At 44.9% G+C, this 19,118-nt stretch overlaps 1 protein-coding gene across 3 annotated transcripts in view; it reads left to right on the top strand.

The window, feature by feature from the left end:
- The window catches only part of GABRR2 (gamma-aminobutyric acid type A receptor rho2 subunit), a 30,072-nt gene that overhangs the window by 2,876 nt on the left and 8,078 nt on the right, over positions 1 to 19,118 (top strand). For all 3 annotated transcript variants that reach the window (XM_040697847.2, XM_419839.7, XM_015284702.3), the window contains exons 2-5: positions 4,954 to 5,060; positions 13,986 to 14,053; positions 16,289 to 16,512; positions 18,892 to 18,974. In XM_040697847.2, the coding sequence (XP_040553781.1) occupies positions 5,042 to 5,060; positions 13,986 to 14,053; positions 16,289 to 16,512; positions 18,892 to 18,974 (394 nt within the window). In that variant the 5' untranslated portion in view covers positions 4,954 to 5,041. The remainder of the gene's footprint in view (positions 1 to 4,953; positions 5,061 to 13,985; positions 14,054 to 16,288; positions 16,513 to 18,891; positions 18,975 to 19,118) is intronic.

The following is a 19,118-nucleotide window of genomic DNA, read 5'->3' on the forward strand; positions in this document are numbered from 1 at the left end:
GGTCTGCAGCTCTTTTGTATTACTACTAAGAAGCTCGGTTGGGTTGTGCCTATGCAGAACACCTCTTTGTTACGTTAACACTTTGCAGAGGTTCATACCAAGGGTGTCTGAGCTGCTCCAGGCTCTGGGGCAGTGTCTCATGAGCGCTCGCAGAGATGAATGTGTGCCTTCATGGGGAAGGTACGCACTGTAGCAAGGCTAGGGATGTGAAGCCTGCATGCAACCCCAATTAAGAACTGCCAGTTTAAGGGCTGCACTTAATGTCAAGCAAAGGAAGTAATTAAATGCTGCAAGGCATTTTTTCTATGTGAGTAGTCCCTCATTCACCATGTTGAATGGGTAATACTTAATGCAAAGTTGCTTGCCTTTGCCTTACTCCTGCAGCCCACCTTGTGTGTCAGCTGGCAGAAACATTGTGCTTTCAGAAAAGAAGTCCCTCTGAACTGATTTTTGGAAGCAGTGATTCGGCTTATTTCATTTATGCCGTAATTCTCAGAGCAGATCCCCATCCTCTCTGTGGGTCTGTCAACTCTCTGAAAGGGTAGATAACAGCAGGACAAGGGGAAATGGCTTTAAGTTGAAGATTTAGTTTGGATGTCGGGGAAGTTCTTTACTATGAGAGTGGTGAGGTGCTGGAACGGGCTGCCCAGAGAGGTTGTGGATGCCCCATCCCTGTATGCATTCAAGGCCGGGTTGGATGGGGCCTTGGGCAGCCTGGTCTACTATTAAATGAGGAGGTTGGTGGCCCTGCCTGTGGTGGGGGGTTTGGAGATTTATGATCTTTGAAGTCCCTTCCAACCCAGGCCATTCTGTGGGTCTCTCAGAAATGCAATATTTGGAAGTGGCTTGGAGGTTAAAATATGGTGATAACTGGTTCTTTTTGGGTGTGCTGCTCCACCTGGGTAGCGCCGTGTAATAATCTGTAATAAGCTTAAAAACACAAACAAGATTTTTTTCATTATTTACTTCTGTTTAGAAAACATTCTTCATAGTATCAAGACAAAATGGAAGATCCTAAGTAGCTGATGATAAGGTGAGTTGGGAGTGTGACCATGAACTAACATGTAATCCTAAGGGTACAGTAACAGTGATAGTGCATGTTATGTGAATCTCTCCATTGTTTTCCATTCCAGGGTCTGATTTATTTTTTTTATCCAAAAATCTGGAAAGGAAAATCACTTCCCTTTCCTTTTTGAGGATACCACCCCAAAATAGAGGCCCTTGAGCTTGCCAGGAAATTCTCTGCTGCACTGAGGCCTAAGTGGTCTTGGTTAATTGATATCACACAGCATCACAAAGGGAATCATAGAATGGGTTAGGTTAAAATAGTCCTTGAAGGTACCTAGTTCCAACCCCCTGCCATGGGCAGGACTGCCCCTCACCAGCTCAGGCTGCCCAGGGCCCCATCCAACCTGGCCTTCAGCACCTCCAGAGATGGGGCGTCCACAGCTTCTCTGGGCAGCCTGTGCCTCACTGCCCTCTGAATAAAAAACTTTTTCCTAGAAGCTAATTGAAATCTACCATCCTTTAGTTTAAAGAGTGGGGCAACTCCCCCACCCTTCCTACCTCACCTATCCCTTCTAAAAAGCTTATAGCCCTTAAAGCTTATAGCCCTATGTAGCCTATTCCAGTTATGTGAGTCACCCCACCATGCTTCCATGATAGCAAGAAGATCATAGTTTTCCAACTGCACCGCAGATTCCAGTTTCTCCTGATTATTTCCCATGCTGCATGCATTGATGGAGAGGCACTTCAGCTGGGCTTTTGACCACATTGCCTTCCTAGAGGAGCCCTCCCCAAAACCTCTGGGACAAATCTGAGGTTTTCCTCCACTGCTTCTTAAAGCAGCAGCGTTCTCTGACTCTCCTCTGTTCCTCAGCAGTACATCTCCTTCTCACATCAAATCCAGTCTAAAGCCCTGGTGATGACCACCTGTCAGCTTAATGCCTAATATATTCTTGCCCCTCCTAGTCAGTTGTGGCCCATCCCATGTCAACCTTCCTGATTTGTCAAAGGTGCATCCTAGATTGTAGAAGCCAAAACCCTGGGCGTGACACCATCCACACAGCCATTCGTTCAGTTGGTCTGTTCTACTCCTTCTGCCCAGATCCCAGCCAATACATAATCAAGCAGTGTGTTAATTGTCGGGACAGTCATAAATGTTAACTGTACTTTCTTTCCTGTTTGTCTCCTAGGAGAAATTTACAGCAGCTGTATGCTGCACGGGTTAGAAAAAGAGGAGGCCGCCTGCCCTTCCTGGTGCTACACTGCTGTAGCTGCTACGCAAAGTAAATGAATCACAGAATGGCCCGGGTTGAAAAGGACCTCAAAGATTGTCTCATTTCAACCCCCCTGCCATGTGCAGGGTTGCCAACCACCAGACCAGGTTGCCCAAAGCCACATCCAGCCTGGCCTTGAATGCATACAGGGATGGGGCATCCACAACCTCTCTGGACAACGTGTTCCAATGCATCACCACCCAATGAAGCCTCCAGCTAATGCTTTTTTTCAGGAAGTACACTGAAGTACTGTAAGATTTTCACTGAAACCATAGAACACCTTTCCAAACCCCGGTATGGAATAGTGTAGGAAGAACCAATGTACCGTGTCTATGAGCTGCCACCTCACTGTGGCAAAAGCCAACCCTGTGTTCTGCAGAGGGAGGTGCAGGTCTCCTCCAGCCCTGGCTGCAGGCACTGGTGCCACATTCAGGCCAGCCTTTCAGTTTACTGTCAGCCTCTCCACTTTAAGCAACTGGCTTATTACCTAATACACGAAAGCTATTTTATAAGCTGTTTATCTTATTCTGAAAAGTTCTGAATATCCTTGTGGATGCCCAGCTCTTGTCTGAATCCTGATAAGCTGGTACTTGTGATTTCTCATGCCATAAAAATTTGTTTGGTATATTTGGCAATATGGAAAGGATCCATATTATGCAGTTATGAAGACTGCTGGGGAACAGTTGTTGGAAAGAGAACTGTAAATAAATGATGGAGATTTCTTTACAGCAACTTAATGGGATACCTGTCCCCTTCTCTTTTCAAAGCCCTCACCAAAGGCAGCTTCATTAAACTCATCCCACTTGAGTAAATTGTAAGCAACTCTGCAAAGGCACTCCCATTGCGATCCCATTTGCTGCAGTTAGTGAGAGGCCTCCTACTTCCATCCAGTGGGCAGCACAGATTACTGCAGGAGAGGTCAGAGGCACCGCCATAACTGATGCCATTAAATGGTTGATTTTTGTCAGTGGATTTGACCTTGCAGTTCTCTACTACACCTGTACATTTTGAGTCATTATGCACAGCTCTTTGTGCAGGAAGATGATTAAGTGCTGGCTGCTAAAGGCAGCCCCTGGCTCTGGAAGCTCCCAAGGAGCACTGTATTCTCCTTTAACACCCTGCCCACGCCCCTAGCCTGCCTTGGAAGCCCCCTGGCTTCAGAATTGTTCTCAGCACCTCTTGTGTGCCCTTTGTTGTTCTATGGAGTTTAAATGAACGATGAGAGTTTGGTGCTCCTGTGAAGCTGTGCCATCATAGAACAGCCTGGGTTGAAAAGGACCACAATGGTCATTGAGTTTCAAACCCCCTGCTATGTGCAGGGTTGCCAACCGCCAGACCAGGCTGCCCAGAGCCACATCCAGCCTGGCCTCGAATGCATCAATTTACGAGACAGCATTATAAAACATTAGGGTTTTTCATACAGCAGGCAATCCAAACTTTGGATTGGAGTATTTACTGCTCTTTATTGTTATCAACTGATAGTAGCAGCTATCCATGTCCCTTGCTCTTCTGCTTCTTTGCTAGATTGAATGCTCTGCGGGAGGCAACTGTTTTCTGATTTGTGATTTATGCACTCATCGTGATTCATATTTTAATGACTTTTAAGCATGTCCATGGACTTTTCATAGCCATGTTTAAGAGAGTGGAGACCGTTTTGTAACCTCTCCGTTTTTGATCAATATTTTAATCCTGATTTACTCGAGTTTTTGAATCTATTAATGTAGTCCCTCTATTTCTTCCTCCGTTTTGTTCTTTACCAGTCAGTAATATTCCTCCCACACAGGCAAAAGGATCTTCACCTTTTGTACACAGTCTTCTAATTATCATTGTTACTTTCCATAAGCAGCTGACAAGTGGCTCATTGCATCAGTGTTTACTGCTCTGTCAGATCCGATGCCCAGAGCAAAGGGGCTGTGGTATGTCATGGTTCAGGGCCTCCTTCCTGCTTTGCTGGGGCCCAACCATAGGTGCCGAGCAGGGCTTTCTTCTGAGGGTGCATTCGGTGGGCATGGTGGGGATGAGATGGTGGCTGGACAAGATGATCTTAGTGATCAATGCTTTTATCTCTCCGCCTGTTCTTCAGTTATCCACTTCTGCCATTTTAGTGATTTCTTGCCCTTCCATCAGGGCCTTGTTTTCACCTTGCTGACTTTATGTACGAATGTGTCCTGCAGCTGTGGAGGGAAATGGGTGGATTTGTCCTTGTTTAAAGCCATAAGACAAAGCCCTGTACCCACACACGCAGCTGATACTCAGCTGATACTTATGGGTCACGCTACTTTGGAATATGTTGCATGGCCACCATCCAAAAGACAGCTTTCTCATGGTAATGCCCTTGTGCCTGACCAAGGCACAACGAGGTGATGCATGGGGCAGAGCTGGCTTTTGTTTGTTGCCTGCTTAGGGCCGTTGCTTGCACCTGGGTGTGCCTCCTTGCTGCTCTGTGCCCTGGCTCCTTGCAAGGTGCCATGCCCCAGCCCTACGGCATACCAGCTGGGACTTGGGCTGGAGCTCAACCTGGTCATCACTGGGAGAGGCTCTGGGCCTGCCATGCTGTGATGCTGCTGGCTGTCATACTTCCTTCCCTCACGGCGGAGCTTTGCCTCGTGCCATGGGTCTGAGCAGGGATTGTGAGACTGGACAGATGGAAATCAGCTATTGTTGTCTTTTGCAGTCACATCTACAAGAAGAATCACGATGTGACCAAAACTCGGAAGGGAAAGACAGAGCAGCTTCTCAGAGTCGATGACCATGACTTCACCATGAGGCCAGCTTTTGGAGGTGAGGAGCAAGTGGTTCTATTGACTTCCTACTCCTATTGTGTTGCTGTTTTTTTTTAATGGTTTTCCATTCCCCCAATATGAACAGAAAGGATGGAGTGGTTTCAGGAGAAAACTTCCAGATAGCTCCTCTTTACTCCTCCCTCTCCTAATGCCAGCTCCTTCTGCTAGAGTTCCCCAGAGCATAGACTGAGGTTCCTAGTGCACATACACCTCTAAATACCAGGCATGCCTTGGCCTGCTACAAGCTCAGAGGGTTCCCCTTACTACTCTTGTAGATCCCTTGCCCTTCTCCCCTTCCCAAGGTGTTAGAAGAGAGAAATGTGGAGTGCTCCTCTGGCTGCTTCCAAAGCTGTAACTATTTCTTGGCTTGGATGGTCAGGCCTTGGAACAGGCTGCCCAGAGCAGTGGGCATGGGCCCAAGCTGCCGGAGTTCAAGGAGCATTTGAACAGTGCTCTCAGACATAGGGTTTGAGTTTTGGGTGGTGCTGTGCAGAGCTGGGAATTGGACTCGATCTTTGTGAGTCCCTTCCAACTCGGAATATTCTCTGACCCTGTGATTATTCTCCTCCTACATTCAAATAGGAACTACTACAATATAATCTGGCTACAAATGTTTTTCTCTGACCACCTGCACTGTCTGATACAAGGCTAGTGTGTGTACCAGAATGGTTCCTTTTCCCTCATGGTATTCGTGGTGCTGAAGATCATCCCTGTTCACCACTGCCATGTGATTGTCCCAATAGGGCTCTTAGAGCGAGCAGGAGGGGAGGGGCAAAGTACAGAGGCAGACTCAGATGTGAAAGCACACAGGAGCCCAGCCTCATAGCTTTGAGGTCAGCTCCAGTGTGCGTTGTGCATGGCTATAAGTGCTGAGAAGACAGGACTGTGTACAACATGCAGCAAGCAGTGGGAAGGAGAATCCCACATTTTTGCTATGCTAGCTCAGGAGACAAGTCATGGCTAAACTGATCCATGATTCTGTGGTCTTCTCAAGGGTGGCCACCCAAGTCATATTTCATCTGCATCTATGAGGGAATAGAGCAAGCAGAGAAATCTGGTCAGCTCAGAGGGAGGGTGCAGCTCTGGGACCTTTAAATGACTTGATGGCTCCAGGCTGAGTAACTGGTTTTAACAGCAAATGGGTTTCCCAGCTCTCACCAAAGAACAAACACTTTTGAGTGACTTTATAAAAAGGCAGAATGCGTTTTTGTAATTTTTGCTCAGAACCTCCTCACTTTGCAGAGCTGCTTGGAACAGCGTATTGCCAAAACTGCTCTGAAGTTGCACATAATAAGGAATAAAACATGAGAACAACTTAGCCAAGACTCCAGCCTTGGAAAGCATGACCCATGCACAAGGAGATAGCTTGGGTGCTGCAGGTTCTTGCACAGATACAGAGTGATGCAGAGCACTTTGTGTGGCAGATTGTACGTTTGATGTAGAAATGTAAAGGAAAGAAAACAAAAGCCTGGTCAGAGGTGATCCTTGTGTTTTCTTCTGAAATGCTATCAGGAAGTCACTGTGATTTGCTATGCACGACGAGTTCTTTCAGATTTTTTGCAGGAGTAATGCCACTCAAATTGATGTAGTCTGACCCGCATATGATTACAAAGGCTTTTGTACTGCAGAAGCAGAGCAGAAGACCCTATGGGACACATGACTGCAATTGGTCACTGCCCCCACACACTTTCTGCTCTCTGAAAGTAGCTCAGGGACCATCGCCTAATGGAGAGTGCAGCCCTGTGGCATTGCACTGTGACATCACGTTCCAAGTGGGGAAAAAGCAACTCATCTCTCTGAAAAGCAAACCGAACAAATAATACTGTAAGGAAACTGTGATGTTAGACTTTGAACAATAAAATTCTTTAAAAATCCAGTACTGTGAATGCGATGTTCCCAGGCTTGGTGGAATAACGGACAGTTGTTCACCTTCAGAATTCGCGGTGGCCAGCACACAGCTTCATCACTGAGCTTTAAAAAGGGGACAGAACCTGTAGCTGCTGTGCTGTGCCTACGGTGACTCGCTGGTCCCAGCAGACAGCCAGCAAGATGCTGCCCAGCACAGCTGTGAGCACTCTGCAGAGCAGCCTGGGGCTGTGCCAGGGGAAACAGCAGCTGAACATCAGAGGAAGGTGAAAGGCTTTTCTGAGTAAGAATATCTTTTGTGAAGAGCAAGTGAGCAGTTGGGTGTTGTGTAAGTCATGTTGCTAACGGCCCAGTGAGCGTGGCTGTCTTGCCTGCTCTCAGCCCATTAGAGAGCCCCTGGGTGCAGTGGTAATGACAAAGACTTCTGCTTTGCTGCTGCTCGGAGTAGCCTCCATAGCCTAAAATAGACTGAGTTTGGTGTGACCCTTGGGGAGTTATCTCCATGTCAGTGACCTTGTTCCGGCTAGCAGATGTTCAGGTATTATTTACAAATATTAATATTTAAAGATTATGTAAATGTTTGTTTTGCTGCCTTCCTTAAATGTCCATTTTAAGCATTTCATCTATGACACGTCGTATTTTACAGGGAGCCTGTGAATAAGCAGCTTTAGTTGATACTTAAAATAGCTGTATCTTTTCTGCCTCGGAACAGCCTCATGCTGTACTTTTATCATATTCCTTCATAGCCTAATAGCCTCCATCAGCTGTCCCTGCTGCCCTTTCTGGGCAGTGTCTCTGTCAGGATGGGTGAATGAAGCTTTGTGTCACTGTCTGGTATAAGACTCGCTCATCCCCTGATGACATACAGTCAGCAAAACGTGACGGCTCTGCAGCCGTGTGGCAGCTGCTGAGCATACAAAGGACCCAGAGATGCACATATACATATGTGTTATGTATACATGTTTGTATATACGTTCACACACAAACACTGAGGATTGTTTTACAGCTCGTGGACGTAGAACTCTTTATTTGCAAGACTCGGGGCATGCACAAACCATATGACAGCAAAAAAAAAAAGGGGTCTCAAACCTGCTTTTTTTATGTGCAGATATTTTTGTCTTGGAGACGAGGTCTGCCTGAGCCCTTCAAGGATAGGGGAGGGGGCAGAGAGACCATCTCAGAGAAAATAATGAGCCCTTGAAATCACTGCCTAAGAGAAAAACAGGAGCTCTCACAAAGCTTTAGTCTCAGAGTGGGAGTGGAAAGCTGACTCGAAGTGTTTTCACGGTGGTACATCTTCCCCTATCTTCAAACCTACTGCAGTGTTAAGAATAAATATCATGTTTGAAGCTTCCACCTCCTGCTGCTTTGTGGGCAGTTGACCAGCCCAGTGAAGTGTCCCTGCTGCACTGGGATATGACAGGCTATGGTGTTAGGCACCTTCTGATGTTGTCTCTGAATTGAATTTGTGGACGCTACTATGTTCCCCAGAGAGATTAGCCCTACACCGGATGTCCCACACAACCTGGGACAGGATTTGATATTCAAAAGGGAATTTTTGCAAGGTGAAGCCACCAAGTCTTCTCAGTGTCAGAAGCCACCCCCATGGAAGCTTGTGTCTGAGCTTTCAGTTGATCTGTTATTGTCTGACCACTGAATGTAGAAGCAAAAGGAGCCTTCTGTAAAGGCCTTCTGTCCTGGATCTTTTCTCTAGGCAGCACTTAAGTTGAATGTTTAATGGCTTTTGCTGAAGAGTAGGTCACAAAGCTCAGCACTCTACTGCAAAGAGAGAAAAGAGGGAGCGCTCTCACTGCTGATCCTCAGGTTATACCCGTTTGAGAGCTTAGCAAAGAAAAATAATCTATATAGCCACAGGCACCTTGACAGATGGGCCCCTCGGTGCCTTTTAATACCCAACTTTTGTTTGAGGCAAAGACACCATCATGCAGAAATTTACAAAAATAAAACGTGGCTGAAGCAGCTTTGGGAGGTGATACAGTAAATGGGTGCAGTGCTGCTCTTATCGAATCCTCAGGGTTGGAAAAGACCTCCAAGATCATCCAGTCCAACCGTCCACCTACCACCAATATTTTCCCACTAAAATTGTCCCACAGTACACCATCTAAACATTTCTCGAATACCTCCATGGACGGGTGACTCCACCACCTCTCTGGACAGCCCATTTCAGCGCCTAATCACCCTTCTGAGGATGAGATTTTTCCTAATATCCAACCTGAACCTCCCCTGGTGCAACTTCAGGCCATCACCCGTTGTTCAACTGTTGTTTCACAAGAGAAGAGGTGTAAAAAGAAAATCTAAAGTGCTCCCATCAGCCTCAGTTTGTGCTGCAGGTCACTTAAACTCACTCTCAACTGTGTCGGAGAAGTGACAGAAATAGTTTATAGATGGACAGATGAGTTCATTTCTACATTGTGTGTAGAAGTCTGATTTTTTACAAAGTTGTGGAGTTGTTTTTGTTGGTTGGTTGGCTGGTTGTTTCTGGCAGAATTAGGATTTGTGTCATGCAGGATGTTGCTGTGGACAGTGTTGGAGATGACTGATGCCGATGTGTTTGCTGTTTCTGGAAGAAATGTCTATAAAGGCTGTGCAATTTATCTCTAGGCCCTGAACTTCAAATACTTGAGCTCATGTTTGAACAACCCCGTGGATTGGAGCGGTGCTTCTCAGAGACCCTAAAATGTGATCTGCAAAGCTTGGCTGGGCTGCAGGCTTTGGACAAAAGATCCACTGCTTTTGCTGGGGATCTGTTTAGTCTCCCATCACACCTTCCTCATCCTCTGCTCGCCCCAGTGAGGGCATTTTGTCTGTTTACTCATCATTGGTGGTGTTTGATATGGAATCCGGGGAAGCATGTGGGGCCCCAATGGTTGAACACTTCAGTTTGCAGAGAGACGGGATTGGAAGCCTAGTGGATCCCGACTGGCTCTGAGGATTAGCAAGACCAAAAATCTCTTGGCATCTTTCTGTGTCTGATCAACAGCTGTTTAATTCAGCGATATGCTCTGTAGCAAGGCTGTGACCCTTAAGGGAAACCCAGATTTGTTTATGAGGCTTAAGGAGGGCACTTCTTTCCAGGGCTTCTGCTCAGCTTCAAACGCTGTGTGCAGCACTGATGTTACTCACGCCAAGTGCATCTGCAAAATGGCATCTAGGTAGGAGTTTTGGAAGGGTGATGGGCTAAGTGAATATGCAGAATGTTTGCTCTCAGATTCAGATAGCATGGTATTTACTTGGCCTTAGAAGCTTCATATGCTCAATTTGAGATTTTGGCATACAAATTATTGTAAAATAGTGGTTAAAACTGGAGCCTTACATTGCAAAAGCTTCCAGACAGGTACCTGGTCTCTCCTTGCAATGAGATAATGGCTGTTTATCTGGGATCCAAGCTGAGTATTTGGTGCAGAAGCATGAAATAAGAGAAGTGTCTCTTCTGGACACTGGCATGGTATTTTATCTCTGAGAGCCACTAGGGAAGGGATGAAGAGGAGGGCGAATACCAACTTGGCAGTGTTTTTCTGTTGTTATTTGTTTTTAAATCTGTGATTAGTGCTCAGTCAAGCGTGGAAATTGCAGCAATAAATAGACTTTGGATGGCTGGCGATTTCCCGAATGGAGCCTAAATTAAGCATTCATGCACAGGGGGCATCTCTTGCCATCTGGAAGCTGGGGGGTACAGCCCCTCGGCACCGGGGAGACCCAGTGGTACTCATGTGGCTGAGGGCTGCCTTCCTTGTTGAGCCAACAGGATGGTGCTGCAAGGCTGTCCTGGCAGAGGCTGCCTCTTCTCTGTGAGCATTGTGTCTGCCATGGTGTGGCTGCTTGGGGATAGCAGCCAGTGGGCACCACTGCAATTCCAGCTACTGTGTGTAACAGCAAATGATTATTGGTGCTTTCTAGAGCAAGAGACAGGCTAATGGCAGCCTTGTGCCTGCTCCAGCATGGACTGCCTTGGGTTCTGGAGCTTCTCTGAGCCAAATGGAGGCAAGCAGCATTATTGTGTGAGAGTCCATGCTCCAGCTTCACATGAAGAGCAAAATGTCACAGCAAGTTTTGGAGGGTTTTGGTTTGTTTGCTTGCATTTTATCTTTTTGAAGGTTTTGGACGAAAATGAGCTTAAGAAACAATCAATCATAGGAACATAAAATATGCTGATCCTTCTGAGATTTAATTGAAAGCCTTTGTGCTGGTGTACAGATTGAACTCTTATGAGACTGGGACTTCAATGGTTTTAATAGCCTGTAATCATCCTTCTGCTGCGTCATCTGATGTGATCACATCACTGGATTTGCTACAAATCAGGTCCAAACTCCATCATGCTGTGCTTTATGGAGGGAGGAAGAGACCAACGCCAAGGAGCAAAGCAAACAGGCAAGCATCTTACTCTTGAGTGCTGAGGATTTCTGCTACAGCAGCACGTTACACATCAAAAATATGGTTACACTAAAGAGTTATTGGCTAGCTAAAGGCAACGGGGGGATATACAAGTACTGAATCATTGCCATGCTCTCCTTGACCACTGTGTATGACTTCACTACATATCTGAGCAAAGAAAGGTTAATTGCCTATCTACAGGGCACCACCTATCAGCAGCCTTGTGCTCTTTCCACACTGATTACCCTGCACATCAAAGAAGCTGTTATCACCACAGATACACTGCTTCTTGCTACAAAACATCTGTCTTGTTTTAAAAAACAACCTTTCTCCTTTCAATTGAAAGAGCCAGAAGTAACAAGCCAACTCCTTAGTAACAGCACTATATGAGCTAATTTGCTTGTTAAATCTTATCACCCCTCATAACTACTCAACTGAAGAGGACAAAACCATTGCCACAGTATTTTCACTTAATGAAGCTGCTGTTGTCTCTGGTCACACCAGGAGTGTTTATGAGGTGACAGAATGGCCATGGGTTGGTCCTTGCCTGCTGGATGCTGAACTGCACATTGGGAAGCTGCAAGGGGCCCAAGCAATTTCTGGGTGAATTGCTTGGTGAACAATGGGCGAAGAACAAAACAGAAAAAGGTTCCTGGCAAGGGAATCAAAGAAATCATATCTGTGGTTTTGCCATGGATGTGCATTTCTCTAATGAGTTACAGTGGTCTGAGAAAGAACCCGAGGATGGTGAACCATCATGTCCTGCATCCAAATCAGTAGAAGCTGGGCACATTTCCTCGTTTATCAGATGTGGAGTGGCTTGCAGTGAGCTGAGCTGTTGCTCCCAAAGATAGAAGGCTTGTTGACTCTCATTCTCCTCTATGCCTGTCTCTTCTGGTACCAGTGGCCAAACTGGGCACCTCCCAGAGCTAATTCAATTCACTGGTTTGGAAGAAAATAGTCTACTTGTTGCTGCTGCTTTGGTTTTGGCTGGTTTGCTTTTCCATAGGTTAGTGAGATCAACAGACTGAGAGAAGGGTCTGTGGCTTCTCTGTGCAATATCACCCTCTGCTGAAAGAGCTCCCCAGAGTAGTTTGGGGAGGGAGATGAGGAACGTTCTCACCTGTTAAATGAACACACCTAGACTGTGAAGCCTTGTGTACAAGGACAAAAGCCATCAGCCTTTCTCAGCCTTGCTGTTGAAAGGAGCTGTCACACCATGTCTGCATGTCAGCATGTCAGCAGCTGCTGCAGGTGGGGAATCTGTGGGTTTTCCCGGTTCCAGAGAATAAATAGGAGGAAGAGAACTAAATACTAAGAAAGAGATAATTTCCTTGCCCTCCAGTGATGCCTTATGGTATATAAGCAACTATACTAGAGCCAGGAAAGGAAGTAAGAGTGGCTCATCTTGTTGGACTGAAAAAACATCAACACTGTTGGTCCTGAAAGTTCCTGCAAGCCTTGATGAAGGCTACTACAGTCTTCTGATGGCTCATTTTTGGTGGGCAAGTCACATGGATGTCTGCAGAGCTACTGCTTTGGTCTGTCAGTCTGTCCCAGTGAGGCTGCAAGGTTGGAGGCATGCTCCAGATGCCTGTGTTGGTGCAAGACCTACCAGTCCCAGTGCTCCCAGCTGAGAGCTGAAGATAGCACTGGATCCACACAGGCTACTCCTCAGCAATTCCTGCTGACCAGCCTTGGTGTGCTTGGTGTGCATGTCTCTGCGTGCACTTAACTCCTCAGCACAGTGGAGAGATGGAATACCAGGAGATATCTCCAGAACATATGCAGAATCAATGTATGCTGCATCAACAAACTGTGGTTCACAGCTTTGTCAACCCTCCTCACTCCTCTGGCTAAGAAGCAAAGTAAGCAGATAACAACAGCACTCTCCAGGCACCGTGCAGAACAATTTTGGAGCAAAGAACAGCATGTTTTTTTAATCACAATTCAATCTCCTGAAGTTCAGATGCAGAGAAGAGGAAAAGAAAAGGGAGAAAAGTTCTCCACACTGGAAAATGGAATAAGCTGTGGGAAGATACACTACAGGGAACTTGAGCAGGTCTTGACTGTTAATGAGCAGCAATCTGCAGAGAAACTTGGATATATGGGTCTTCTAGTAACAGACGATTTTGCATTTATCATAGCATGTTTTCTGCTTATTTATTCTCTGTGAATTCTCTGGTTGCTTATTTTAACACTCCTTTGAAAAGCTATTAACGTCATCACTGAGTCATATGAATGAATATGGTGCTGGGCTCTTGAGAGATAAATGTAGCTGTCTTGATGAGAAATGAGAAACCCACAAGGAAGACCACATTGCTTGCAGCTTCTTTCAGTCTCTGGTTCTCAGGGCTAATCTCTTCTTATAAAGATGTAAAATGTATAATGAGATGGCTCAGCTTCTAAAAACATACGCAAATGTTTCATCATAGCTCGCCAAAGTGTCAACGCTGCAGGGCATGCTATGGAGAAGAGAAGGCAATGTTTCACAGGGGGTCTCACATAATTATTCACTGACTCTGCCCTCTCTGCTTCAAGAATCATGGACAGGAAAGAGTACCACAAGCTCGGAAATGTATTGCATGCTACCTCATGATGTTAATCAACTGCAGATGATACAAAATAGTAGTTATTTACATATCTAAATCTCATTCTTTTACAGGCCCTGCAATTCCTGTTGGGGTGGATGTGCAAGTTGAAAGCTTGGACAGTATTTCTGAGGTTGACATGGTATGTAATCCTCTTGATCCTCTTTTATGGCTAGCCTCAACTAATCCTAGCGATAGAAAGTCCCTGCCTCCTGAAACCACTGGGTTTCAAATTGTTAGCCAGGTGAAAGTACTGGCAGTAACTGGCAAGTTCACAGAGGCTTGGCAAAACCAGATGAATGTCAAAGGCTGATCTCTGTATCTTCAGATGAGAACTACAAAAGATAAAGAGAACTTAACTGGTGCTATGAAGGATCTATCATAGCAAAAAAAAAAAGTGTAAATAGCTGTAGGAATGTTTGAAGGTTTATGATGGTCACATAAGCCATGACAACTGCAAGAATTCTTTTTGTTAGGGAACCATTGAGTCTATCTTTTAAAATGCACGATTTGGGGAGGTGCATTAGAAAAGAGAATTGGCATCACAAATGAGAATGAGCAGTTCCTGATTTCTTTGTCACTAGTAGTAACCTCACTGGGGCCTATGATGGGGAACTGTCAGCATGAGCTTGGGTCTCCTCTGCCAACACAGAACTTGGTGTGTGGGAATAATTATTTAGTCACTGAAGCTGTTCAAGAAATTTGTATTAAATTCAACTGAGTTTTGATATCTTTGATTTTTTTACTTAAAAAAAAGAGGAAGAAATATAAGAAGTATAACATTCAACACATTTCAAGATATTCTCACTGAAAGCAGTATTTGTAAGCACTTTTCTGTTTTGGTTTTGATTGTTTGCTTCTGGCTATAGGTAATGGAATTAAGAATGGGAAGAGAAGTGGGAAGGGGAATGTAGAGGAGAAGAGGAAGCTTCTTGATTCCTTCCTCTTTCTGCCTTCTCCTCCTTGTTCTTGGGCACCATCCATTGTGGTGTCCAAGCAAAACATGAAGGCTTACTGGAACAGATTTAGGTTGACTGCATTTTACTGCAATGCAATTACATATTCTTCACAAGAATGGGGCTTGCCTGCCCAGATATTGAAAGAGAGGGTTTGGGAGATGCACACAATGAACTGTGTGGGAAGCATCTGTAAGTACGTGAAAGGACTGTAACGAGGAGCTCTGGAGCTCTAGTAGATCAAGGTAATGTCACAGTAGTGAGGAGAACTAATTAGTACATTTCTTTCAGTGCTTTCTCTTTGGAGCATCTGATTTCAACAAAAGTCTCACCTATCAGAAAGCTGTGAAGTCTGCTCTCTTTCCCTTTGCTATAGATAGACCTGCAGTCCCAGTTTCCCACCACAGGACAAGTACTTCCCCCAGCAGCTGCTGATTTGCATTCATGGTAGGAAGACAGTCTGTCAGATCAGCCTAGGTTACGTTAGTTTGTTTTTCCAGCAGTCCGTCCCAGTAGGGTGAGGGTGTTTGTGGAAATCTGCCAGCCCCTGCAAACGTGTCCCAGTGTGGGTGCTGGAGGCTTCTTGGACGTATTCCTGAAAAACCCGAAGGCAATATGAGCTTGTTGCCAGAAGAGCCCTTTGAAATGGAAAGTCAGGTTAATCGATGGCTTGGCATCAGCAGAACAAGAGGAGGAGGTGGTAGCAATTTTAAAAAGCAACTGCTGAGTGTTAGGAAGGGATCTGAGCCTGGGTTGTTGATTGCCCAGTCTTGGCAGCTTCAGCTGCTGCAACCAGTTTCTTAATAGGGAATATAAAAAAAAACAGTGTGTTTGATCTCTCAGCATGAAAGAGTAGATGCAGCTCTGAAAGCAGCAGCTGCCAGGTTCGGATCAACAGATGTTTTCCTTTGGTGAGTGAAGTTCCTGCCTCCTCAACGAGATTAAAAGAGAGGTTTATTTATATGCTTCTGTGATAGGAAAAACAGTTCTCCACTTGGGTGCTGTTCGCCACAATTTAGTTCTTTTAGAGATAAATTACTTGTGTTTAGCCTGACCATTTATCTTATTTTGAAAGGTTTTCCTCTTTATCATGCTATTGATGCCGTAGTCCTTCAAGATAATTTTGCCAGGACTGAAGAATGCTTTCTGCAGGGAAGTGCTTCTCTTGGCACACGTTTATATCACCTTTAGGACTGTGTGTTATTGGGTACTGTAATACACTGATTGTGGATTTATGTTTTGTTTTGGCTGAAATGATTTTGTCAGGAATATCTATTTAGAACAAGTCCAGAAAAGGAATGAGAGTCTAGAAGGGATATATTTCATCTACCTAGTGGGAGTGAGTTTTCTTTCTGGTGTTTCTGAGATGTGAAAAGCAACACTGACAGTCCTCTTTCTGCTTATCTTCTTTTTTCATGAAGGATTTCACCATGACTCTGTACTTGAGGCACTACTGGAAGGATGAGCGTCTCTCGTTTCCCAGCACCACCAACAACAGCATGACCTTTGATGGCAGGCTGGTGAAGAAGATCTGGGTCCCAGATGTCTTTTTCGTGCACTCCAAAAGGTCCTTCATTCATGACACAACCACAGACAACATCATGCTGCGAGTGTTCCCTGATGGTCATGTCCTCTACAGCATGAGGTAAAGGTTCTACACCCTGGGTCTTCGCTGTCCATTTTGCCCTGGTGTGGCTTTGGTGACCTCCAGGACTACTGTTGCCAACGCTGCTACTCCTGCAGCTAATGAAGAGCTCTGTGTCCATCAGCCCCGGTACCAGATGCTTCACAGGAAGCTGAGAGAAACCATGTTGTGGGCAATAACAGGATAATCTCCTCCAGGGAAGCATTTCCCTAAGTCTTTGTGGTCAAAGGAGGGCTTAGTCAAGCAGGGATGTTCATCCCGGGGTCAGTGTGTGATTAAACTGGAAGCTGCTGATGTACCAGATGGTGACCTCTATAATTATCCTATTTTGCTTCCTGTTTGTCTGGAAATACTTCTTCCTTTTTTGGTTGGAGTTTGCGTGTTGATACAAAGTAAGTTTACTGAAGCTGAAACAGCAGTATTAAAGACTCCTCGGGGTCCCTGATTCTTTAGCAGATGTTGACTGGAAGAATCTTGAGGCATATCCCAGTTGACTGTATTTCCTTCAGATGAATGCAAAAAGAGAGGCAGGGAAAAATACAATGCCACAGGAGAAAAGCTCAAGAGCCCAGGCAGAAGAACATTTCCCCAGGACAGGAAGCCTGCTGTCAATTACAGTGACTTTCAAATGTTTCAGCACAAGATTTATTTCCTAGGACTTGGATCTTATTCATTTCAGTTATGGCAAAATAATGCTCAAAATCTAGAAGATGTGTTTCCCCCTCCCTCACCCTCCCAAAAAAGGAAGTTTGATTCAGGAGGCTATTTCTCTTCAAAGAAAAAGCATAAGGTGCAATATCTTCCCAAGTAAGGCAATATCCTAACAAACAAAGGGGGCTCTGAAGTTTGCTTGTTCCACATTCCAACTGTAATTGTAATGAATTTATTTGAAAACCCTGGACAAATTACTAAAACCACAAAGGAGGTTGTGTGGGGAAAAAAAAGAGAGAGAGACATGCTGTACAGTTACTTCATTTTGCCGTTTCTTACTGGGATATAAAATCCCACCTTGTTCAAGCATCTCAGAACCTGTCCTCTGTTCTGAACCCATTTATTGCATACTACCTCAAATAAGCTCAAGATGCTGTCCATTTTATTAGAACTAGATGAGGATGAAAGTACCATATAGAATGAGAGACGAGAGCAGAACAAAATGAAGAGGGATGTTTGATGTAAACTTGGGTCAGTTCTGACAGGAGAAGAGCAGAAGTAGGAGGGCAGAGGTCTTTTTGACTGATGTTTTAGTGTAGCTGAGTATCAGCTACATTGCTCTTGACCTGCAGTTGTCATGCAGTGACGCCAGCAGCACTCCACTTGTTAGCAGTGTTCAACAATGAAAATGGAGAGTGAGTATGTTTAATAGCAACGTTGGCTCTATTCAGTTCTTCTCATTTGCCCTCATGCAGAGCATTTAATTTCAAGGTTTTCTGAGCCATCGAAAGGGTGATGTGAATTTGTAATCACAAGAGAGAAGAATGTGAGCAACCATGGCTGACTATACAAGAGTTAAATTGATAATTAATTAATAAAATCCAAGGATAATGAGAATATGCATGATATTTGGGATTGGCAGTGCTTAGGACTTTCAGAACAAGATGTGGTCGCCCAAGCATAAGCGTTCAGTGATGCTGGATATGCCCTCAGGTATCTGAGATATCTACCTGGGGTTGGCACAGGGCTGAGGGGTATTTCATTCCCTGATGGGGTCTTGTGCTTTCAAGGCCACCTGAACACTGCACTCTAATTGAGGAATATCTTACTGATGAGTTGAGTTTCTGTGCTGTCCCTGACTAATAAACTGTTAATGACCACAGCTTGTGCTACAATTTAAGTAATCCTGAGGGAAGAAAATAGCACATTGTAATGAGTTGGAGTGACATCATGTGTTTAAAAGCTCCACACAACTATAGGAAGTCAACAATATACTTTCTGGAACAACAACAACAAAGCTTCTTTAAGTGCAGTTCACGTGACTTGCAATAAGGTTTATCATGTTCCATAGGTTTATGTTGTTGGTGGTGTGACCATGGAGGAAACAGAGCAATGGGAATATGAGAAAACCTTAAGCAAACTGGACAAAATGGGATCTTGATATGTAAATGGTGAAGTATTTTGTTGTTGTTGTTACCTTGTAGGGAAATAGTTGGATGTAAATCACAAAGGAAGTGTCCGTATTGACAGTATCACTCCAGTGTAAGAAACAGCACTTTAGTTCCTTGATAGGTACTGAAATTACAGCTACCATGGGAGTGCGAGAAGTGATAAGAATTTTCTTGCAGATTTTTGCTGTCTTTCAAGATGCCAAATTGTTTATCTGTGTTAACGTTCTCCCTTCATTACCCCTCATAGAAAACGACCTTTCTCATTTTTGACTTCCAGGATCACAGTGACAGCCATGTGCAACATGGACTTCAGCCGCTTCCCCCTGGACTCTCAGACGTGTTCTCTGGAGCTGGAAAGCTGTATGTTGTATCTGTGTTTGTAGTTAGGCAAACAGCCACAGCTGTTGCGCTCACAAACACTGCAGTGTGTTTTAAAGCCTAAAACAGTTTCACAAAAGTCACTGAGAGTTTTTCTATTAACTTATTGGATTGTATACCTGAAGC

This window comes from Gallus gallus, chromosome 3 (genome assembly GCF_016699485.2).
Source record: "Gallus gallus isolate bGalGal1 chromosome 3, bGalGal1.mat.broiler.GRCg7b, whole genome shotgun sequence".
Lineage (NCBI taxonomy): Eukaryota > Metazoa > Chordata > Aves > Galliformes > Phasianidae > Gallus > Gallus gallus.